This window comes from Anabrus simplex, chromosome 14, assembly GCF_040414725.1.
Source record: "Anabrus simplex isolate iqAnaSimp1 chromosome 14, ASM4041472v1, whole genome shotgun sequence".
NCBI classification, from domain to species: Eukaryota; Metazoa; Arthropoda; class Insecta; order Orthoptera; family Tettigoniidae; genus Anabrus; species Anabrus simplex.
Genome location: NC_090278.1, coordinates 92,220,662 through 92,245,573, shown reverse-complemented (window position 1 = coordinate 92,245,573; position 24,912 = coordinate 92,220,662). Strand labels below are relative to the sequence as shown.

General features: G+C 41.9%; 2 protein-coding genes across 2 annotated transcripts in view; one reads left to right on the top strand and one right to left on the bottom strand.

The window, feature by feature from the left end:
* IntS4 (integrator complex subunit 4) overlaps positions 1 to 20,862 on the bottom strand; it is a 130,320-nt gene extending 109,458 nt beyond the window's left edge. The window contains exon 1 of the mRNA XM_067157786.2: positions 17,916 to 20,862. The gene's annotated coding sequence lies outside the window, so the exon portion shown is untranslated. The remainder of the gene's footprint in view (positions 1 to 17,915) is intronic.
* On the top strand, positions 13,930 to 24,519 carry LOC136885282 (tubulin alpha-1 chain). The gene is made up of 4 exons (XM_067157787.2): positions 13,930 to 14,072; positions 17,262 to 17,484; positions 22,103 to 22,404; positions 23,524 to 24,519. The coding sequence occupies exons 1-4, from the start codon at positions 14,070 to 14,072 to the stop codon at positions 24,346 to 24,348; spliced, it is 1,353 nt and encodes a 450-aa protein (XP_067013888.1). The 5' UTR covers positions 13,930 to 14,069; the 3' UTR covers positions 24,349 to 24,519.
* The last annotated feature ends 393 nt before the right edge of the window (positions 24,520 to 24,912 follow it).

Sequence of the window (24,912 nt, the reverse complement as noted above, 5' to 3'; positions counted from 1 at the left end):
CAACGGACGAGTTGGTCGTGTGGTTAGAGGCGCGCAGCTGTGCATGCGGGAGATACTGAGTTCGAACCCCATGTCGGCAATCCTGAAGACGGTTTTCCGTGGTTTCCCATTTTCACACCAGGCAAATGTCGGATGTATACCTTAATCAAGGCCACGGCCACTTCCTTTCGACTCCTACACCTTTCCTATCCCATCGTTGCCATAAGACATATGTGTGTCGGTTCGACGTAAAGCAAATTCTGAAACAATATTTAAAAATAAATACACAGAGGCTTGCAGATTGAACGCTGAAAGGCATAACAGTATGTATGTAGATGTATTAATATTATTAATTTTATGTTCAAATCAGTGGCCTACGTAAGGGGGAAGGGTTACTGGGTTTAAGCCCATCCTTCCCCGCATAAACATTTTATTTTGTTTCGACATGAATATTTCTTATAGCTGGATGTCATATGAAATTTTAAGTCATGAAATTAGCGATAAAAATGTGTGATGCAACGTTACCTAGCAACCGTGTAGTATGTGTGTGAAGTATTAATGGATGGCCCACCGAGCTCGATAGCTGCAGTCGCTTAAGTGCGGCCAGTATCCAGTATTCGGGAGATAGTAGGTTCGAACCCCACTGTCGGCAGCCCTGAAAATGGTTTTCCGTGGTTTCCTATTTTCACACCAGGCAAATGCTGGGGCTGTACCTTAATTAAGGCCACGGCCGCTTCCTTCCCACTCCTAGCCCTTCCCTGTCCCATCGTCGCCATAAGACCTATCTGTGTCGGTGCGACGTAAAGCAACTAGCAGAAAAAAAAAATGGATGGCCATGACTGAGAGACATATTATCAAAGAGGAGCATTAGAGTACAGATGGTCGATGTGATCTTGCAGGCTGTGATGTGAAGTATTGATGGATGGTCATGACTGAGAGAGTATAGATGGTCGATGTGATCTTGCAGGCTGTGATGTGAAGTATTGATGGATGGCCATGACTGAGAGAAATATTATCGATCAATCAATCAATCAATCACTGATATGCATTTGGGCCTGTCACCCAAGTCGGAGATTTCTTTTCTTAAATAAGTTCAGTCCCTAACTCCTCTTCCTATAAATAAATATTTGCCCGAATTTGTCCTCTTGAATTCGAAGTTATAATAATTTGGTGTGGCTATTTCGAGCCGAGTGCAGCCCTTGTAAGGCAGACCCTCCGATGAGGGTGGGCGGCATCTGCCATGTGTAGGTAACTGCGCGTTATTGTGGTCGAGGATAGTGTTACGGTATGTGTGGTGTGTGAGTTGCAGGGATGGTGGAGGAGAGCACAAACACCCAGCCCCCCGGCCATTGGAATTAACCAATGAAGGTGAAAATCCCCGATACGGCCGGGAATCGAACCCGGGACCCTCTGAACCGAAGGCCAGTACACTGACTATTCAGCCAACGAGTCGGGCAATTCGAAGTTTATACTCGTATTATCATTTGTCCTACTGTGAAATCCTCCACTCAAACATATTGGTCTACTAATGTCATTTCACGTCATCTCTCCACTGACAGGTTAGAACATACCGCTTAGTCGAGCAGCTCGTCTCTTTACTCCCTAGTTTGCAACATTTCCGTAACACTATCCTTTCGTCGGAAATCACTCATAACAAATTGTGCTGCTTTCCTTTGGATATTTACCAGACATTTCGTATCAAGTAATCTTGATGAGGGGTCCTACACACTGAAACTATACACTCTAGTTGGGGTCTTACCAGTGATTTATCCGCCCTCTTTTGTACAATCTTACTACAACCCCTACATTTTCTCTGGTAAGACCCCAACTAGAGTATGGTTCCAATAGAAGGGATCCTCACCAGGATTACTTGATTCAAGAACTGGATAAAATCCAGAGAAAAGCAGCACAATTTGTTCTGGATAACTTCCGACAAAATAGTAGCGTTACGAAAATGTTGCAAAGTTTGGGCTGGGAAGACTTGGGAGTAAGGAGACAAGCTGCTCGACTAAGCTGTATGTTCTGAACTTTCAGAATGATGCTAGTAGACGAATAGTGGTGTCTTTAAAAGTAGGAAAGATCACAATATGAAGATATACTTGGAATTCAAGAGGACAAATTGGGGCAAATATTTGTTTATACGAAGAACAATTATTGACTGGAATAATTCATCAAGGGAGAGGTTCAGTAAATTTCCAACTTCTTTGAAATTATGCAAACTGACAAATTTGACATTTTCACTTTTTGACATTTCATGATACCGTATATGGATAATTCTGCTTAATTTGTTGTTTGTTTTATTAAAATAGCACATTGTGCATAAATGACCGCTTATTATATCTCCAGTTTTTTTTTTTACCTTGTGAACAGAATCTCACTTTAATCATGTGGATTTTCCGAAAACACATAACCTTCAGTGCATTATTAAACAAAAAATATAAATGCCCAACGTTCTTGAAAAAATGGAGCTCCTATAAAAAATTCACAGTCTTTTCTGAAATATTTTTAGGTAACTGAGGACCATTGTATCGAAGACAAATGAATAAACATCTTGTAAACAAAAAGTCAAATGTCAATACCCGACAGGTCCTGAAATTTTCGGCATTTATATCGCCATTTTAACAATGGTAACATAGTGCTTTACGAATGCCCATTAAAAGATATCTAGCCAAACAATTGATAGGAAATCTACTTGCCACCTGGGAGCCCTAAATACTGATCAGTGGTGATAAACTGAACAACATTTCATGACAGTTTCTTGGAAGGAATTATGTAAGACACATTAAGTAGCCATATTGAATAGCGGTATTTAAAAAAAGTGTTTCCCTTTCTCATAACGAAATTCGCTGATTTTTCCTATGCCTTTTGAGTAGAAATGAAAATGAAAACCTACAACCTGTTTTCCAGTCATTGACCGGGTCAGGGTTGGAATGAATGAAGCAGATAGAGGCTTTTAGTTCGATGGGGTCGCCACTCCCAAAGTGATTTATTCATGACTGATAGATGCTATGAAATGAGAATGGAGAGTGTTGCTGGAATGAAAGATGACAGGGAAAACCGGAGTACCCGGAGAAAAACCTGTCCCGCCTCCGCTTTGTCCAGCACAAATCTCACATGGACAGACCGGGATTTGAACCACGGTATCCAGCGGTGAGAGGCCGACGCGCTGCCGTCTGAGCCACGGAGGCTCTTGGAGTAGAAATGCCGTCCCCTAAATTCTGCTCGCCGGAGAGAATTGCCCCGGTGTGCCCACTGGTCCCCATCATGTATCATCTTTGATCAGAAGAAAATGGCATTAAGACGATTGAGAAGCAGAATTGAGTCTAGAGCTCTTAACTGCCAATTAAGAGCACCGAGAATCGAACTCACAGCACTGAGACGAAGCTGAACCCTAGTCCGCTACACACGAGTGTTTCCATAACGGATCAGTGTACCTCTCTCCTCCAGCAACATTCTTCTCCAGTCAGTGATCTCCTTCACGGTGGCAGCGTTCTTTTTGTTGTGTCTCTAAATACAGTAAAGGGAGGCCTGGACGGAGGGGAAAGACGTCTGTTGCGCTCCCGGAAGTAGACACACGTGCACCCTACATGTTTCCTGACGCCACTCCCTTCATAAACATAATCCATTCTCTACATAAATGAAATATGTTTTGCTTCCACTTTGCTGTAATCATCGATTCTTTAGACTAAACCCCTCCCTGTGGCTTATCTCAGGAATACCGGTTAAACTTGTCCCTATCTATACCGTTTGCAGGGGGCGACGAGTTTTGAAAATTACTGGGGGTGTTCTGACTCAATGTTCATCCGAGCGACTGCTCGCTGTGAGTCACGTGGCTATCAGCTTTTGAATTCGGGAGATGGTGGGTTCGAATCCTGCTGTCGACAGCTCCGAAAGTCCTTTTCCGTGGTTTCTAATTTTCACACCACGCAGCTCAAGTAAGGCCACGAGTCCCGGGTTAATAATTTTCACCTTCATTGGGTAATTCCGATAGCTCGGGGGTTGGGTGTGTGTGTCGTCCTCACCATTAGAATTCATCATAAGTAGGGCTTCATCTTTATAGACACCCAGGTCGTCAATTATCATAATTAAAGCGACTTTATCGAGGCGAAGTTAGGGCTCCCGGCGCTTTCTTACACTTAACCAATTCGTGTATAAAAATGAGTAGTCAATTTTACAATGTAAGAAAATGAACAATTTGCATTTTAATATATAGCAACAGTATTATAAGGGGCTACCTGGCCGAGGCGGTAAAGGCGTGCTCGGTTCGTCCGAAAGGACGTGGCTTCGAATCCCCGTCAGGAAGTCGTAAAATTTAAGAAAGGAGATTTCCACTTCCGGAGGTGCACATGGCCCTGAGGTTCACTCAGCCTACACCAAAAATGAGTACCAGGTTAATTCCTGGGGGCAAAGGCGGCCGGGCGTAGAGCTAACCACTCTACCCCATCATGTTTCGAGTTTACGAATGGTGTAAGCCTTTACCTTCCACCCCTCCATGGGTCTTCATGGTCTGTGCGGAGATGACTTTGCTTTAACAGTATTATAAAAACTGAAATGACCTAATTTGAACATGTTGTTGTTTGAGTCATCAGTCCATAGACTGGTTTGATGCAGCTCTCCATTACGTCCTATCCGTTGCTAACCTTTTCATTTCTACGTAACTATTGCATCCTACATCTGCTCTAATCTGCTTGTCATATTCATACCTTGGTCTACCCCTACCGTTCTTACCACCTACACTTTCTTCAAAAACCAACTGAACAACTCCTGGGTGTCTTAAGATGTGTCCTATCATTCCGTCTTCTTCTCGTCAAATTTAGCCAAATCGATCTCCTCTCACCAATTCGATTCAGTATCTCTTCATTCGTGATTCGATCTATCCATCTCACCTTCAGCATTCAGCTGTAACACCACATTTCAAAAGCTTCTATTCTCTTTCTTTCTGAGCTAGTTATCGTCCATGTTTCACTTCCATACAATACCACGCTCCACATGAAAGTCTTCAAAAACATCTTTCTAATTCCGATATCAATGTTTGAAGTGACCAAATTTCTTTTCTTAAGAAAGCTCTTCCTTGCTTGTGCTAGCCTGCATTTTATGTCCTCCTTACTTCTGCCATCGTTAGTTATTTTACTACCCAAGTAACAATATTCATCTACTTCCTTTAAGACTTCATTTCCTAATCTAATATTTCCTACATCACCTGCCTTCGTTCGACTGCACTCCATTACTTTTGTTTTGGACTTATTTATTTTCATCTTGTAGTCCTTACCCAAGACTTCATCCATACCATTCAGCAACTTCTCGAGAAATTCTGCAGTCTCAGATAAAATAACAATATCATCGGCAAATCTCAAGGTTTCGATTTCCTCTCTTTGGACTGTGACTCCCTTTCCAAATTTATCTTTGATTTCCTTTACTGCCTGTTCTATGTAAACATTGAAAAGGAGAGGGGACAAACTGCAGCCTTGCCTCACTACTTTCTGGATTGCTACTTCTTTTCCAAAGCCCTCGATTCTTATCACTGCAGACTGATTTTTATACAGATTGTAGATAATTCTTCGTTCTCGGTATCTGATCTCTATCATCTTCAGAATCATAAATAGCTTGGTCCAATCAACATTATCGAATGCCTTTTCTATATCTACGAATGCCATGTACGTGGGCTTGTCCTTCTTGATTCGATCCTCTAAGATCAGACGTATTGCTTCACGTGTTCCTACATTTCTTCTGAAGCCAAATTGATCTTCTCCCAACTCAGCTTCAACTTGTTTTTCCATTCTTCTCTAAATAATACGTGTTAAAATTTTGCAGGCATGAGATACTAAACTAATGGTGCGGTAGTTTTCACACCTGTCAGCACCGGCTTTCTTGGGAATAGGTATAACAACATTCTGCCGAAAATCGGATGGGACTTCTCCTGTCTCATACATCTTGCACACTAAATGAAATAAGCTTGCCATGTTGGTTTCTCCTAAGGCAGTCAGTAATTCAGAGGGAATATCATCAATTCCAGGTGCCTTGTTCCTATTTACGTCACTCACAGCTCTGTCAAACTCTGACCTCAAAATTGGGTCTCCCATTTCATCAGCATCAACAGCCTCTTCATGTTCCAGAACCAAATTATCTACATCTTTACCTTGATACAACTGTTGGATATATTCCTTCCATCTTTCTGCTTTGTCTTCTTTCCCTAGAAGTGGCTTTCCATATGAGCTCTTAATATTCATACACCTAGATTTCCTTTCTCCAAAGGTTTCCTTGATTTTCTGTATGCAGCGTCTACCTTTCCCAGGACAGTACAACCTTCGACATCCTTGCATTTCTCCTTCAGCCATTCTTCCTTAGCTACCTTGCACTTTCTATCCACTTCATTCTTTAATCGCCTGTATTCTTTTCTGCCCTCTTCATTTCTAGCATTCTTGTATTTTCGTCGTTCATCAATCAGGTCTAGTATCTCTTGAGTTATCCACTGATTCTTAGTTGATCTTTTCTTCCTTCCTAACATTTCTTCAGCAGCCCTGCTGACTTCATTTTTCATGACTATCCACACTTCCTCTATAGTGTTTCCTTCAGCCTTTTCATTTAGCCCTTGTGCAACATGTTCCTTGAAACAATCCCTCACACTCTTTTGTTTCAACTTGTCTAGATCCCATCTTTTTGCATTCTTTCCTTTCTTCAATTTCTTCCACTTCAGATGGCATTTTATGACCAACAAGTTGTGGTCAGAGTCCACGTCTGCTCCTGGGAAAGTTTTTCAATCCAACACTTGGTTTCTGAATCTCTGCCTAATCATAATGAAGTCTATTTGATACCTTCCAGTGTCTCCAGGTCTCGTCCACGTATACAGCCGTCGTTTGTGGTGTTTGAACCAAGTATTGGCAAGGGCTAAATTATGATCAGTGCAGAATTCAACCAACCGACTTCCTCTTTCGTTCTTTTGTCCCAATCCAAGTTCTCCTACTGTATTACCTTCTCTTCCTTGGCCTACCACTGCATTCCAGTCTCCCATCACAATTAGATTCTCGTCACCTTTGACATATTGTATTAAATCTTCTATCTCCTTCATATATTCTTTCGATTTCCTCATCATCCACTGAACTAGTAGGCATATAGACTTGCACTATTGTGGGGGCATTGGTTTGGTGTCTATCTTGACGACAATAATTCTTTCACTATTCTGGTCGTAGTAGCTTACCCGCTGCACTATTTTCTTATTCATTATTAAACCAACTCCTGCATTTCCTCTGTTTGATTTTGTGTTGATAATTCGGTAGTCGCCTGACCAAAAACCCTGTTCTTCCTGCCAACGTACTTCACTTATACCAACTGCATCTAACTTTAGCCTATCCATCTCCCTTTTCAGATTCTCTAATCTACCACAACGATTCAGACTTCTAACATTCCACGCTCCGGCTCGCAGAATGTCAGTATCCATCTTCCTGATGATCGCCCCCTCTCGTGTAGTCCCCAACCGGAGATCCGAATGGGGGGCTAGTTTACCTCCGGAATATTTTACCCGGGAGGAAGTCATCATCAGTACATCATTCATACAGAGAGAGCTGCATTTCCTCGGGAGGTAGTTACGGCTGTAGTTTTCCGTTGCTTTCAGCCGTGTAGCAGTATCAACACAGCTAAGCCATGTTGAGTATTATTACAAGGCCATATCAGTCAATCATCTAGACTGCCGCCCTTGCAACTACCGAGAGGCTCTACCCCCCTTTCGATGAACCATTCGTTAGTCTGGTCTCAACAGATACCCATCCGATATGGTTGCACCTGCGGCTCGGCTATCTGCATCATTGGGACACGCAAGCCTCCCCACCGCGGCAAGGTCACATGGTTCGCAGAGGAGGAATTGGAACATATTAAATATTAATTATTTTCATCGGTTAACACCAATTTGCTTGACACTGGAAATGTAATATTCTACGTAAGAATTCATTACACACTAAATGATATGCACAAAGTAAAAAGACATTTCGTTAAGGTTATAAAGTTTGGTTTATATCTTCGGAGATCTCTGTTTTCTTTGCAACTCCCCAAGGTTTACTGCAAGGTAGCAACAAGTCCCGTTATAAACAGACAGGGAGAGAAACACACAATACCTCTGAGGGGTTGTGTGGTTGGGGGAGCCCCAACCCGCTCCCCCAGAAAGCGTGGCGACCAACCAGTGTATTACGTCGCCTCCGCCTGCCCGTAACGTCATACGAAGAAACATAACAACAATACGTTTTGGGGAGAACATAGGGTCGATTTTAAATAAAAATCTTTACATTAAACATTTAAGTACAAACACAAGATTAAAATATAATGGAAACTGGAAACAACTTACAATTAAAATCAAGTCTAATGGCTCCTGTTACTTATAAATCCTTCTACTCTATTCGCCCTTTGAGCTCTGTACTGTTTGTATCTGATAGTACCTTGATTATTTCATTCCTAGACTGTGAGTCCTGCCGGGGTTCTTAGCTGAGTCCTGGCAATGCTTCCACTTTATTTTTTGTCGGAGGCTCCTTACTTTATCTTTCTTATCTGACCTCCCTTGGTCAACTCTTGTTTTCTAACACCGACAGTATAAGTTTTAAAAGGTCTAGGGAGTCTTTCATTCCACTGCATTTTTCATTTCATTTTTCGGAGAGTCAGATCTCTTCTATTTTTTTCCTTTGATTAGTGTTAATAGAGGATGGTTGCCCAGTTCAACTTCCTCTTAAAACAATAATCACCACCTCAAACTCAGTACCACCGATACACGATACAACAGCCAGACACTCTAACCGATGATTTTATTTTTTGGGGGGGGGGGGGATTTGTGTAAATTCTGCCTATCCAACATTATCCTTCACTATGAAATTCTACGTTAACGCTTTTGTTAGTAGGTTTACGTCGCACCGACACAGATAGGTCTTATGGCGACGATGGGATAGGAAAGGCCGAGGAGTTGGAGGGAAGCGACCGTGGCCTTAATTAAGGTACAGCCCCAGCATTTGCCTGGTCTGAAAATGGGAACCCACGGAAAACCACCTTCTGGGCTGCCGACAGTGGAATTCGAACCCACTATCTCGACTATTTCGACTGATTCTACAAAATGAAATGAAATGAAATGGCGTATGGCTTTTAGTGCCGGGAGTGTCCGAGGACAAGCTCGGCTCGCCAGGTGCAGGTCTTTTGATTTGACGCCCGTAGGCGACCCGCACGTCGTGATGGGCATGACATGATGAAGACGACACATACACCCAACCCCTGTGTCAGCGAAGTTAACCAATGGTGGTTAAAATTCCCGACGCTGCTGGGAATCGAACCCGGGACCTCTGTCATCAAAGGCCAGCACGCTAACCATTTAGCCATGGATTCGGACTCCGTGCGCAGTGACATTAGGCTAGCCGCTAGCATATATTATTTTTTTGAGAGGTGTTCGAGAGGCCCCTTAAAGCCCCGGGCCCGCCTGCATTACGTTAAGCCTCTGCCCACCTCCGTGATTAAGAATTAACACTTTAGCCTATTTTGTGAGGGAAATGCAACTTCCATTCACAAATCTGCTATATGTATATTTATTCTGAAGTAAACAGAACAGTTCCCTATTTTAACGTCCAGCTATGTATAATGAACTAGTCAAAGCATCCCTTCAATAAAGACTCACAATGATGTGTGCTCCACATCCAAGGTTCTGTCTGGAAAACAATTCTCACTCCATGCTGCAGAAAATAGTGATTAAGTAACCAGCGATATAGTGTGCCTTATTGTTTCACCTCAAGAACAAAGGGTATTTTTTTAACGTAGGCTATATGGCCCTGTTAGCCAATAATCGTCCGAGTTTTACTTTTGAAAACTTACGTTAAGTTCTTCTTGTATACCGCAACTCAGTAAATGTAAAAGACAGGGCTAGTTGATGGAAATTACCATTCAAGAATTTGTGCGCTATAATTTAAAAAACGGACACAAAATTAAATAAATAATGTTGGTAGTTGAATTCCGTTGTAAGAAAAATGTTATTATTTTTAATCTGTTTAGCCTCCAGGGCTCGTTTTTCCCTCGGACTCAGCGAGGAATCCCAACTCTACCACCTCAAGGGCAGTGTCCTGGAGCGTGAGACATTTGGTCGGGGATACAACTGGGAAGGATGGCCCGTACCTCGTACAGGCGGCCTCAACCTGCTATGTTGAACAGCGGCCTTGTGGGGGATGGGAACATTGGAACGGATAGACAAGCAAGAGGGAAGGAAGCGACCGTGGCCTTAAGTTAGGTACCATTCCGATATTTGTCTGGAGGAGAAGTGAAAAACCATGGAAAACCACTTCGAGGATGGGTGAGGAGAGATTCGATCCCCCCATCCCCAACCCACCCTCTAATCAGTTGATCTCCCGAGGCTGAGTGGACCCCGTTCCAGTCCTCGTACCACTTTTCAAATTTCGTGGCAGAGCCTGGAATCGAACAGGGCCCTCCGAAGGTGGCAGCTAATCACAGTAACCTCTACACCACAGAGGCGGACAAAAAAAAAAAAAAAAAAAGTTTCAATTTGCTTTACGTCGCACCGACAGAGATAGGTCTTATGAGACAGGAAAGGGCTAGGAGTGGGAAGGAAGCGGCCGTGGCCTTAAAATCAAATCAAATCAAAATCTCTTTATTTGCAAATGAGGTGTCTACCTCGGTGGCAAATGGTACACTAAAATACATTATTGTCAAGCACTAAATATTAAATTAACAAGAGAAGAAAATTTTTCCTATAATACAATATTATACAATTTACGCTAACAATGTTTTCTATTAACACACAGCTCATCCTTAATAAATTTATATTGTTTACAAAATTCTAATTATAATATCTCCTGTACTACTTACAAATATAGTCAACTGATATACAGTATGTGGAATTGCTTCAAATGATACTATAAAACTGGTATAACATTAATATTTACATTGCATTTATTTATTTACTATTTTTTTTTTTTTTTACCCGTTCTGGATCCTAAGTAGCATAACGACCTGCTACGTCTTAACCAGAGCCCCTTTTGCCACCACTTTTCAGAGTTCCTGAAGGGCCTTCACAGCTACCGTAGCGGTCCCAGGGCCCTCGAAGTCCCCACTGTACTTCACCCCTCCAGGCAGTCTCCTACTTTGGCTGTCCAAACTCCTTAGACCAGGGGATGGAATTAATTTATTCACACACATTTTTTTTTTTTATTTACAATAACCTGCACCGGTCGAATGCCCTCTAACACTTCATTTATTTTCTCTGTTGCTGTTTATTCTCTTCTTGAATATCTGTACAGATTTTGGAAAAGGATCAAACACTACCGCTGGTAAACTGTTCCACTCCTTCACACCCTTCCCAATGAATGAAAATTTACCCCAATCGCTTCTGCTAAAATTCCTTCTAATTTTATATTTGTGGTCAGTCCTGCCGATATAATTATTTTCCAACTGAAGCCTCTCACGGATATCTCCCCATGCTTCTTCTCCTGTATAGGCTCTATATAATCCTGTAATTAAGGTACAGCCCCAGCATTTGCCTGGTGTGAATGTAGGAAACCACGGGAAACATTCTTCAGGGCTGCCGACTAGAGATGATCGATAAATCACAGCCTGCTACTTTGTCACCAATATTTTTCTGTCACAGATATATCAGATTCGCTGTCACAGAAGTATCGTTTAAGTTGTGTACTTGGATCACGCTCACAGGGCTATTTTATCTGCTCTAGCTCAAGGTCTATATCAGTTTCACCATTTACCTACGGCGATATTAAAAGAGTCAAATCATACATTTCATCATAGTGTATTTTTGAACACAGTAGAGAGAATACCTGTCTAGCAACTCTCTAGGCCTATGTCAGTAGCTAGCTCATGTTTCATACATAGCGCGAATCGAACAGATCAGTCCTCAGCTGGCAAATGAGGCATGTTTGAATACATAATATTTTTTCGAGAAGTACCGGTACTTGTCTGATTTTCAAAATAAACACGGTGCTAAATTTTTAATATTTGTAGATTTAAGCCCTTTGGTACCATTACTGAAAGTGAAAATAAAATGTCAATATCTTTAACCGTTCACGAGTTTTGAGGTGGACAACTTTGTGGAATAACTCTGTATACGGGAGGAATCTTTGTATTAAGTTCATAAATTTATTATTTTTAGTCATTTTATTTTTAAACCTACATTAAGTACTGTGAATAATTGGTGATTATTGTTTTAAGAGGAAGTACAATTAGTCAAACATCCTCCACTGTATATAACACTAATCAGAGAGAAAAAATGGAAGGGATCAGACACTTTGAAAAAGGAAGGTATCGGCCAAAGAAATACAAGGGCCACCAAGGGCGTGAAAATGAAAGACTCCCTGAGCGTCGAGTGCTCTAATACCGTCGGAGTCGGAAAAGGGCAAGAGTTGATCAAGGGAGATCGGATAGGATAGATGAAAGTGAGGAGCCTGGTACAAGTAAGTGGAAGCAATGCCAGGACTCAGCTCAGGGCCCCATGGTCGCCAATCCGCGGTCCCCTGGGACCCCTTTTAGTCGCCTCTTACGACAGGCAGGGGGTTACCGTGGGTGTTATTCTACTGATCCCATCCACAGGGGGATCCCGGAGACATGACACGGGTAATTACATTCCGCTTGTTAATTGGTTGCGCATCATGTTAACAACCTTTTCCCTACGCATTATTAAAAACTTCAAATGTGAATATTATTTTTCACTCTTCTAATGTCTTCCGAAAAAGACTTTATCATCATATCAACTACCGGTATAGAAGTATTTCGATACTGGCCGCCCCCGACCAAAGAGTTACATTGACGATAATCATGTGCTGTGTTCCTGTGACTGAATCACCGATAAAAGTCAAATATCTTTGTGTCACATATACGCCGGTCACATATATTCTGAAATACAGTATCATTTAAGCTCATCTCTTTCCGTGACCCGTGACGATAATCATATGCTGTGCTTCCTGTGACTGAATTACAGATATTTTTGTGTCACAGATATTCTGAAATATCGCTTATTAAAGCTCATTTCTATTGTCGACAGTGGGGTTGTTCGAACCCACTATCTCCCGAATGAAAGCTCACAGCTGCGCGCCGCTAATCGCACGGCCAAATCGCTCGGTAATGAAAAAAGCAAATAAATAAACAATACCAAATTTCTGCATACAGATCAATTACGGTAGGTACATATCTACAAAATACTACGTGACGTGCTCCAGTGGCTTATCTCCACAAAAATGACATATGTGAGGAATCGTGACATCATCGCCATAACTAGTCAGAATACTTGGAATTTCCTATTATGGATCCATGACTTCAAGACTAGACGGCGCTTTCGCTCGCCTGGGATGGGAGCCAAGGCCGAATAAGGACTGAATGTAACGTTTTTTATTGCTATTGCTAACAGAACTTTTCTGCTCATGATACTTGTCTAAATTGACCCACATGCAGCTGTCACCTGTAGGTACTTCTCAACATCCATGACAGCTGAATAAACATCGTGATATACGTTGAAAAAGCCGGTAAATATGTACTCAAGTTCACAGATTAAAATATAATTTGGTATGATAGATATCCTTCAAAATATTTCGAATTTCCATTCATATTATTTGAATAATTTAAATAAGTTATATTTACGAATACAAAAATTACCGTTAAAACTTTTTTGAATTAAATTTTGTCTGTCAGTCTGTCTCAAATGCGGCAAACGGTGCGGTCGTCACGTTTCCCCCCGCCCCCTATGGTGACGTCATATAAACCGATTCCTTTCTTGCAATAAATATCCCAGACAAAAAGGAATAAATTACTGGAAATACACTTAAAAATTACGTACATGTTTTAGCGTAAACAGAACCAACAAAAATGGGCATACTTGTCGACATATTTGGACAAGAAAGTGGGTGTCACGCCCTAGATGACATCACAGCTGCGGCTACCTCGACCAATCAGGAGGCGCGTCCCGCAGAGGGGAAGAGAGCTTATAAAAGCTCTACCAGATTCAATTTTCCTCACTTGTCCGTTTGGTGCAGCGACATCGCAGCTAAGCTGAACGACAACCAGACTGCTTTTTTAATTTATTGTCTTATTTCTCTATAACTACATCTTGAAACATCAAAATGGTAAGTCTCGAGTTTTTAAAGACGCATTCAATGAAAATATTTAAGACTATTTAGATAATTAATTTCATATATTAGACCAGCTGCCTCTGTGGATATATTGGACCACCTCTGCTTAACGGTTTTTTTTTTAGGCGATAGCCAAGCTAATTATTTCGTATGAAGCTTTCCTAAAATCGTTTTTCTATTTCTTTTAAAGAGTTTTTCAGCAAAAGTATATTTGTGAAGACAGATTATTCGCGAAGCTTGCCACGTGTATTTTACTGCAGGACAACGCCCTCAACCCAATTTCGTTTCTTGGAAAAAAAAAAAAATACTGGCTGTAATACTTTATTTCTTCCATGCTAGGAAATGCTAAATCAAAGCCTGTTACCGTCGTTTGGTATGAACAGATTACAGAAATATTGACCTGCGGCGCATGTCAAGAACAATAATTTATTCTTTGATATTATATTGAACCTTGGGATAAAACTTTATGACCAGTGTTTAAATTTATATACATCGCTAACCGGCTTTCGTAGGATCAACGATGCTTTGTAGTTCGTTATTTCTACCTGCTAAAGACAGCTGGCTGGCATTTCCATATACCGGTGCCGGGTGTGTACTTCCCTACTTGTTTCTTCTCTATTTTGTTCGGAGAAAGTAGGAGAAACTTGCAGGAAATTAATGTAATTTAGTTTGAAAGGATTGTTGCCTTATAAGGTAACTTATTTCGTGGCGTGCTGTGTATGGGTGGGGCTTCCTTGTAAGTAGGACATGGCTGCTACAGGTGGAAGCCATTCCTCTCTCCGTTCCAAAGCCGGCTGATACCGTTCAAACTATGCAGAAGCATTTCCTGCTGTCTAAAAGGATAACATTTGTGCTGTCTACTGAACAAGTGTATATTCATTATTCGAGTAGCTCTTCCCTCACTTTGTGGCCCACGTTGTAGGTTCGTGACGTCATCAAGTATGTCACGGTTAGGAATTGAATTGAGCTGTGAGTCATGAGGTTCCAGTTCACAGAAAGGTCAACACGCGTTGACAGTTGCCAGACCTCGGAAACGAGGTGATACACGTCAACGATGCGTGACTGTACGATGACCGGCAAATTGGGCGTCTCCCATTTGAGTACTTACGCTTGCAGTGTTTTAAGTATCGATTAAGACTAACTGTACATACCCATTAATTTAAGTGGTCTTGGGTGGGGGAGTTAAAACTTCATCGTGTAATTAAGGTGTGGCTACTTCTCGTCAGAGCACTGGTATTAGTGTGGAAGGTATTCATTTCTATGTCGGCCGGGTTCTCAGTTCTACGAAATCCGAATAATTAAAAATCTGTAAGTTCATTGTTCCTGGTTTTTGCACCATTTATAGATCACTGGTAGAACATTATATTTACTCGAAAAATGGAATCCCTCTGTTGTATGATTCTCTTTTTGAAGGGCAGTTTTAAAAAAATTGCTATTATCAGACCCATAAACCTACCTACTGAACAGGCTGTAATTCCAACAGAAAGAGATGTTGCTTTATATCCAGTTAGCTGTTGAAGGATAAATTTCTTCCTTTCAGATGTTGGGTGGACGGGGAATGCCATTTTTTTCTGCTTTGTCCAGCACAAATCTCGCAGTGACTGGGATTTGAACCACGGAACCCAGCAGTGAGAGGCTGCTGCCTGAGCCACGGAGGCAATAATAATAATAATATTATGGGAATACATTTATTTTGAGGGAAGTTGTTGGAAAGGCAGTGAAAATTAAATGTCGTCAACTCTAACTTTTAACTGCTTTCGTTGAAGTCTCGGTTAGCATGGCTGTATTACAAACATCGCCTCAAAGCCCATTTGAATTCTTTCGTGAAGCGATCTGAGCGGCTAACTTCAGAGCTAATAAAATAACAGCGCAAGATATCAAAAGTAATTGTTTCATAATACTTATGACTAATCCTTATCATTACTTTACTTCTCGCAGCCCAGCACTCGCTACATTCAGCTGCGTGCGGAACGACTGTCGTTTGTTTACATGCTCACGGCCTTCTCGGGAAGGATGTTGTGAAGCTATACTCATAGCTGCCAACCTCTGTACTGAGGAACTAATGAGTGAGGTGCTTCGATAGCTGGTGGTGGTGATTATTGTTACACGATTGGTCTGGACGGTTAGGATTCTTGCCGTGGACATGATGATTGGTCTGGACGGTTAGGATTCTTGCCGTGGACAAGACCATTGGTCTGGACGGTTAGAAGCCGCGAAGCGGCCCTAGGCCTCTAGTTTCATGTGGAAACACGATTGGTCTAGACTGGTTCTTGCCATGCAGACGGTTAGGATAGGATCTGGACAAGACCATGGGTCCGGACGGTTAAAGCCGCATTGTTATTTCACATGGTATTTTTTTGTTTGTGCTTTTATTCAGCCGGGGTTGGGGTAACGCAATGTATTTATCAGCATTGATGGCAATGACGTCACATTCCGTTCACCATGACCAATGAGAATGCAAGAAGCTACTTTAGCCATGGACGATGGCGGCTACTGCTCTTTATTAGGTTATAAAAGTAAATATACTTCTTGGGGCGGGCTGGTGGGTTCCTAGACATGGCAATGAACACATCTCTCCTCTAAAAGGAATTCGAAGTAAGATTTGCGTCATTTTCACTTCCTTATAATGTTATAACCGCTGGGCTGCGGGATGTAAAGTTATACCCTAATCCTTTAATGCCTATTTACCTGGTTCATGTTTAGAGTGTGTAGAATGTCTCGAAGCTTTCAACCAGCAGTTCATAGCATGACTGATAAATGTGTTAGCTAATAACTAAACTGCTAGCAACAAAAGAAAATCTGCATCGTTCTTCCCAGCGCTGTGGATAGTATGATTCTGCCGGTCTTTTAATTGTAGCCTTTGTAGTTCTTAATAGTTCTAATAGAAAAATTGTAACCAGATTGATGAACTGTACGGTAATAATGGAAACCCCTTTTCTTGAAAGGGCCAATAGTTTATGCCTTTATACAAGCCAGTCAGTCTGATAGGTAAAGAAAGTAGTGGTAAATTGGTACACGAGGCTTTTTTTAATTAAAAAAAGCCAAAAGAACTTTTTTATAAACATGATTGAGTGTATGAATTGATAAATCATAACCCCTTAAGGCAAGCTAGGATTTTGAAATGTGCTATTCTGAGGCTTTATTTTTAGCTGCAGAGTGTGTAATGTTTTCTTTTTCGTGCAGCGTGAGTGCATCTCCATACACGTTGGCCAGGCTGGGTGCCAAATTGGTAATGCCTGTTGGGAACTCTACTGCCTGGAACATGGAATCCAGCCTGATGGCCAGATGCCATCTGATAAGACTTTGGGAGGAGGAGACGACAGTTTCAATACTTTCTTCAGCGAGACTGGTGCTGGCAAACACGTTCCCCGAGCAGTGTTTGTCGATCTTGAACCTACTGTTGTTGGTAAGCATCAGAAAGTCTGGAATTTTCTCCATATACTTTTATTGCCTGGTATTTGAAGGGAAGTTTTCATTTTGGAGAGGTTTAGAACTAGTTTTCTGATGGGAAGGGGGTTTCTTGCAGGATCTGTCAAATGCTGCGACTGAATTTTACCTCTGTTAAGAAAGGTTAGTCTGTTTGGGTGGGAACTGAAGAACTGTGGAATGGGAAAAATAAAAAATATCTTGGTTATGATGTATGCTAACCTATTCAGTGACATGTCTTGCATATTGCAGTCAAAATAATAATTACTATATTCATGACTATTCTGTGACATAATTAACCTTTAAAAACAATCGGTAATGTCTTGTCGCAATCTATGGTTTATATACCATGCATGATTAGTTACACTACACTTGTATGAGTAACAGTTTTCACAGATGAACAGTGCTTACTTATTTCCTGTTGCTCCCTCTGGAGCATAGGGCCTTGTCGAAATATTTCCACACAGTACGGTTCCTGGCCATTCTCTTCACTTCGCTCCAGGTCTTGTCAACCTCTGCAATTTACCTCTCAATCGTCCTCTTCCAGGTCTTCTTGGGCCGGCCTCTCTTTCTGGAGCCTTGAGGGTTCCAGTCCAGCGCTGCCCTCTTAAACAGCTCCATCCGGCTTCCTTAGTGTGTGCCCGATCCAGCCCCATTTCCTCTCCTTGATCTGGATGTAAATCTGCTACTGGTTGGTCATGTTCCAAAGATCTTCATTCGAGATTATGTCCGGCCACCTCACATTTGTTATGCGACGCAGACATCTATTAATGAACACCTGTAGCTGGTTATTGATCTGTTTTGTAACTTTCTATGTTTCACAGCCGTATAGAAGAATAGACTTTACATTGCTGTTGAAGAGGCGAAGCTTAGTCTTCCTGGAGATGTTTCTATTCTTCCATACAGGGTAGAGGTGGACAAATGCACCATTTGCCTTCCGGATATCTTCCTCTGCTCTCCCATTCATTGTAACTATACTTCCAAGGTATAGGAAGGACTCAACTCGCTCAATTTCCTTTCCATTTACTGTCAGGCTGGTCATGACATCCGAATTAATCCTCATCTCTTTAGTCTTCTTTGTGTTCATCATGACACCTACACGTTCCACTTCCTTCTTCAACCTAGTCAGTTTATCTTCTATGTCCCGGTACCGCTGTGCCATAAGACAAATGTCTTCTGCGAAGTCAAGGTCTTCAAGCCTGTCTCTCATCCCCCACTGAACACCCCTCTTCCATCCTATTACCTTCTTCATCACACTGTCTAGGACCAGCAGGAACAGAGTGGGAGAAAGAACACACCCCTGTCTCACTCCAGGGTCTTTCACATGATTCTTTGGTTTACAGAATCTAAGGCTTTCTCGAAGTCCACGAATGCGAGGTAGAGGCTATTCCGCCATTCCACACTCTGTTCTATGATGATTCGAAGTGTATTGATGAGGTCCACACAGCTGCGATGTTGCCGAAATCCCGCCTGTTCCTTTCGAAGTCTTCTTTCTACTGAATCCTTTATGCGATTCAGGATGACTTGCGACAGCACTCTGCTTGGAATGGAGAGCAAGGTGATACCCCTCCAGTTGTTGCAGATTGTTGTATCCCCTTTTTTTCGGTAACTTGACTATCGGCCCCTTCTTCCAGTCGGTCGGTATTTTCTCCTCTTTCCATATCTTCTCCAGCAGTGGGTGCAGCAATTTGATTGTAGTATAAAGATCTGCTTTCAGTATTTCTGCTGGAATGTTGTTCAGACCAGGTGCCTTCCCTATTTTTCATTTGCTTCAACGCTGTCAGTATCTCACCCTGGGTTGGAGGGTCGAGGCCGATGCCTGGATCCCCTTCTGTTTCTTCATCTTCTCCATTTTCCAGTCCAATATCTCTATTAAAAACCTTCGCAAAGCGTTCCCTCCATCTACTCAGCTGTTGTTCGCACGTAGTGAGGACCTCACCTGTCTTTCTCTTCACAGGCCTAGTTTCATTAAAACCTTTCTTCAAAAGCATCTTTGTGATGCCATAAAGCTCCTTTATATCCCCCCTTTTTGCTGCCTGTTCAGCTTTCTCAGCCTACTCGTCAATCCACTTCCTGTGATCCTTTGACACACTCCTCTTTACTTCCCTATCTGCTATTGAATACTCAGCTTGTGTTTGAACCTTCTGCTGTCTGGTTTTGCATATATTTAGCTTGGCCTTTATCTCCTTCCTATAATTTATCTTGTCCTAGGTCTGATCAGATATCCATTCCTTCCGCAGCTAGTTTTTGTACCCGAGCTGTTTCTCACTTGTTTCCACATAGATGTTTTTTACCTCGTTCCATACAGTCTCCACATCCTTCTCTACCTCAGAATCTAACACCTCGAATCTGTTGCTAAGTTCTAGTTGAAATTGTTCCAATGTCTGCTCATCCTTCAGCTTACCAACATCAAACTTCTTGTGCCGAGTGATGAACTTTTGGTGGACTGCCACGATCTTTATACGGAAGTTGGTGACAACAAGATGATAGTCACTACCAATGTCCGCTCCTCTCTTGTTCCTAACATCTTCCAAACTCCTGAACCTCCTGCTCACTGCAATGTGATCAATTTGGTTTTCCGTGGCTTGATCAGGAGACACCCACGTGACTTTATAACACTGCCTATGCGGGAACACCGTGCCACCTATCACCAAGTCTTGGCTGGCGCAATATTCCATGAACTTTTCCCCATTTTCATTAATCTTGTCAAGACCGTGTATACCCATGTGTTTCAATCCTTCGTTTCTTGAGCCAACCTTCGCGGTGAAGTCTCCCATAACTATGAGAATATCCTTCCTTACTGGTTTTCATTGTGGCATCTTGCAACATTTGGTAGAATTCTTCCTTCTTTTCCAACTCCGATTGTTCTGTAGGTGCATAGCATTGGATAATGGTCACATTCCTGATCTTGGTCATGAACCTAGCAGTCGGAAGCCTACTGGAAATCTGCTTCCACTCCATAAGACTTCTCATTGCATTTCTACTGAGCAGCAACCCCACTCTACCCCTGTGCTCTTCATCCTCACTACCAGAGTATAGAAATGTAATTCCATCTGTTGTCTGTATCTCACCAAATCCTCACCACCTCACCTCACTCAATCCCAGAATGTCCAGCCCGTAGTTCATTTCCCGTGTCGCTTGATTCAGTCTGCCTTTCTCCCTCAAGGTCCTCACATTCCAGAAACCAATTTTCATTTTCCTCTTCATGCCAAAGGTTGTCATCAGGTTATCCATCCGGTTTTGTAATTTTGCTTCAGTTTAAATAATCAGGTTATTTAAGAAGAGCGAGTGATTGACCCACTGCTTCAGAGTGCCTTGATGGGGCTGCCATCTTAAGCCTGAGGCACCAGGCCGATTATCTGTCTTCCCTTAGCCTTTGAAGTTCCCACTTGTACCGCAGGGCAGCAGTTCCTATTCTATTTACCCAGAATAGGAGGGTTGCCAGTTCCACCGTTCGAAAGTCCCTCTTCTCCGCTTTCGCTACTGTTGAGGTCTTCACCGTAACTCTGGCAAGGGACCCTTACGGGTCAGCTGGACCAAGGTTTTATAAGAGGTATTACTCCTCTATCACTCGCCCTTTGTCCTGACTTGTGACAGGCAGAGCCTGGCTTCCCAAACATTGGGTCCAGGTTGGTGGGGTTACAAATGAACAGTGAAAAGTCTGAAACATAGATTTCATTTGAGTGTCTTAACATCTCTTGATACATCTGAAAATAGGACTGGAATTTTAAAACTGATCAGGTTTTAGGGTTGTCATTCAGTTGTTTTATTCCTGTTCATTTTACCTAGCTGTTTCTTTAATTATTTCATAGAAGTTGGAAATTCATTGACATCTCCTTTGGTAAGTTATTCCAATCCCTAACTCCCCTTATTTGCCCCACTTTGTTCTTGAATTCCAACTTTATCTTCATATTGTGTTCTTTCCTGCTTTTAAAGACCACTCAAAACTGACTTCGTCTGCTAATGTCATTCCATGCCATCTCTCCACTGACAGCTCGGAACATACCACTTATTACATGTAATAAAAACATACTGGTGTTATTTATACATACCACTTAGTTGAGCAGCTAGTCTCCTATCTCCCTTTCTTGCTTTCCTTTGCATATTTTCCAATTCTTGGAATAATTGCTAATGTAAAAGTAATTAGGTGTAACTGCCACCTGAATTGCTTATAAAGCATATATAAATAAATTTTAATGGAAAGAGATTAAAATAAGGAAGTTTTTTAGTTTGATCTTTACATTTCTTTATTTGAAAAGAACTTCCAGTAATATTAAACTAAACTTTCATTTCAATTAATGAATCTGTAGGCCTACCAAGAATCGGAAACTGTTCGTGCAATACTATGTGACTCTGTTTACATGTTCGTTTTGAACGACGGGTATTAACTGGCTTTGTGGTTTGCCTGTACATCTTGTAGACAGTGACTTATGGGTTAAGATAAAATTATGGTACTGAATATACGTTGAATATTGCTCATAATAGCAAATTGTGAGTTGGCGTTTTATTTTGCATTCAGTATTTAATAAGTGTCCAATGCAGATAAAACAGTCTACTCTTGGGCTGCACCATATGACTTACGCCTTTGTTCCTTACAGATGAAGTTCGCACTGGCACGTACAGGCAGCTATTCCACCCTGAACAGCTGATCACAGGAAAGGAGGATGCTGCCAACAACTATGCTCGTGGTCACTACACTATCGGCAAAGAGATTGTTGATTTGGTTCTTGACCGTATCCGTAAGCTTGCAGACCAGTGCACTGGGCTCCAAGGTTTCCTCATCTTCCACTCCTTCGGTGGTGGCACTGGCTCTGGGTTTACCTCTCTCTTGATGGAACGTCTGTCTGTCGACTACGGCAAGAAAAGCAAGCTGGAATTCGCCATCTACCCTGCACCTCAGGTAAGTTTAAATTTTCATGGTAACATATTTACAGGTTAAATTACATTTGAGGTTTCACTTCCGAGGTTACTAAGCCTACTGTACAAAATAAATTGGAGTTTTGTCTTGAATGCTGCATATATATAAAGATCTTGATGAGGAAGTAAATCTAGGCAACTCATCTTAAACACTAATCGGAGAGAAAAGAACTGAAGGGATCAGACATTTTCAAAAAGTGACAGTATTGGCCAAGGAAAGTAAATGGCCATGAAGTCGTGGAAATGACATTCCCTAGTCCTCTTAACCCAATACCATCGGGATCTGAAAACAGAGTTGACCTGGAGAGGTCGGATAGTATAAATAAGTAAGGAGCCTGGCACAAGTGCAAACAATGCCAGGACTTTGCTAAGGGCCCCGTGGTCGTCAACCCACGCTCCCAAATTGGAGCCCCTGGGGCAGATGTAAAAGTTATTAGCATTTAAGGTTATAAAGATTAGGCTGTTTTAATTCAGTCCAATAAGAAAGTATGTAGGGTTAAATATTTTGGACAATACTTTTTCAGAGAATGTATGGATAAATGTAATCTGCGAGGTTCTTTCCGTGAGCAATTACACACTTAAAAAGCGATTATAATTTTGCAAATTTCTAGCAGTTCAGTGGATACTGTTTTATAGAGGGAATAAAACTGGGCAACCATAGTCAGTTACTACTATTAGGAAGCAAAAAATGGAAAATGACACTGAAAAGTTAAAGGTACCTGAAAACAGGAAAGGCATGAAACAATGCCTCCTAGACCTTGCAAATTTAAGTCTTTCAAAAGAATTGACCCAGTGGGGGGGGGGTGTTTCATAGAAATGATGAAAGTGAGCAGACTGCCACAAAGTTCAGGCAATGGCAGACTCTGCTAGGGAAACGGTGTTTACCAACTGAATTTTCAAACTGTCTTCCTCCCCCCTCTTAGGGCAGTCTGAGGATGCTATGCATGTATTTTACGGCCTCCACCCACGGGAAGATAGTCTATTTTTGCTACAGGAGAGATTGGTTTAGTTGTGAATAATTTTCATAAAGTATTTGGGTCATTGATTTTGTTTGAAGAAAACCTCAATGCTTTTACTAATTATGTTCCTGTTTCTTCTGCAGGTATCTACTGCCGTGGTTGAGCCATACAACTCCATCCTGACCACCCACACCACCCTGGAACACTCAGACTGCGCTTTCATGGTCGATAACGAAGCCATCTACGACATCTGCCGCCGAAACTTGGACATCGAACGCCCAACCTACACAAACCTGAACAGGCTTATTGGACAGATCGTTTCTTCTATCACTGCCTCCCTTCGTTTCGACGGTGCCCTGAATGTCGATCTGACTGAATTCCAGACCAACTTGGTGCCCTACCCCCGTATCCACTTCCCTCTTGTCACTTACGCTCCAGTCATCTCTGCTGAGAAAGCCTACCACGAGCAGTTGTCTGTTGCTGAAATAACCAATGCCTGCTTCGAGCCTGCCAACCAGATGGTCAAATGCGATCCTCGCCACGGTAAATACATGGCCTGTTGCATGTTGTACAGAGGAGACGTAGTACCAAAGGATGTCAACGCTGCCATTGCCACCATCAAGACAAAGCGTACCATCCAGTTTGTAGACTGGTGTCCTACTGGTTTTAAGGTTGGTATCAACTACCAGCCACCAACTGTTGTTCCTGGTGGAGATCTGGCCAAGGTGCAGCGAGCAGTCTGCATGTTGTCCAACACCACTGCCATTGCTGAAGCTTGGGCCAGGTTGGACCACAAGTTCGATCTGATGTACGCCAAGCGTGCTTTCGTGCACTGGTATGTGGGAGAAGGTATGGAGGAGGGTGAATTCTCTGAGGCCCGTGAGGATCTGGCTGCTCTGGAGAAGGACTACGAAGAGGTCGGCATGGACTCCGTGGAGGGAGAAGGTGAAGGAGCTGAAGAATATTAAGAAGAAACACATTACTGAAAGAAACGCATTATCCTGGAGCACTCCTTAAACTGTTATACGACTGATTTGTCATTCCAAAAATGATTTTAAGTTTTTTGACTTTTCCTAAAGCTTTACAATGTGTTGCGATCAAGTATACATGAAAATATATATATTAAGTTTTTAATATAATCTCTGTTTTTCTTTCCTCATTGATCCTTTATTTCCCTTAAGACCTGATGTATCAATTTTAGTTCTTTCAGTTTCCTCATACATTTAACATGCACTATGTTATGGAAGGTAGAAACTTGTTGGTAAAATCAAATTGGCTTCTACATGCTGGGAGGAAATACATTTTATTGGAAGGATCTTCATTATTTCGTTATACAAATCAGACTTCAGTTAATTTTGATGAATGGAAAAGTGAGAAAGCCAAATAATTCAAATGGGTAAGGTCTATAGGTTGGCTGGCACAAGGTTGCACTTGACAGTGCACTAATTTTTGTTATGTAAAAAAAATGCATAGTTTGCAATTTTGTGTAGTGCATGTAACCTTTTTTCTTACAAAAACATGAGCACTTTAAA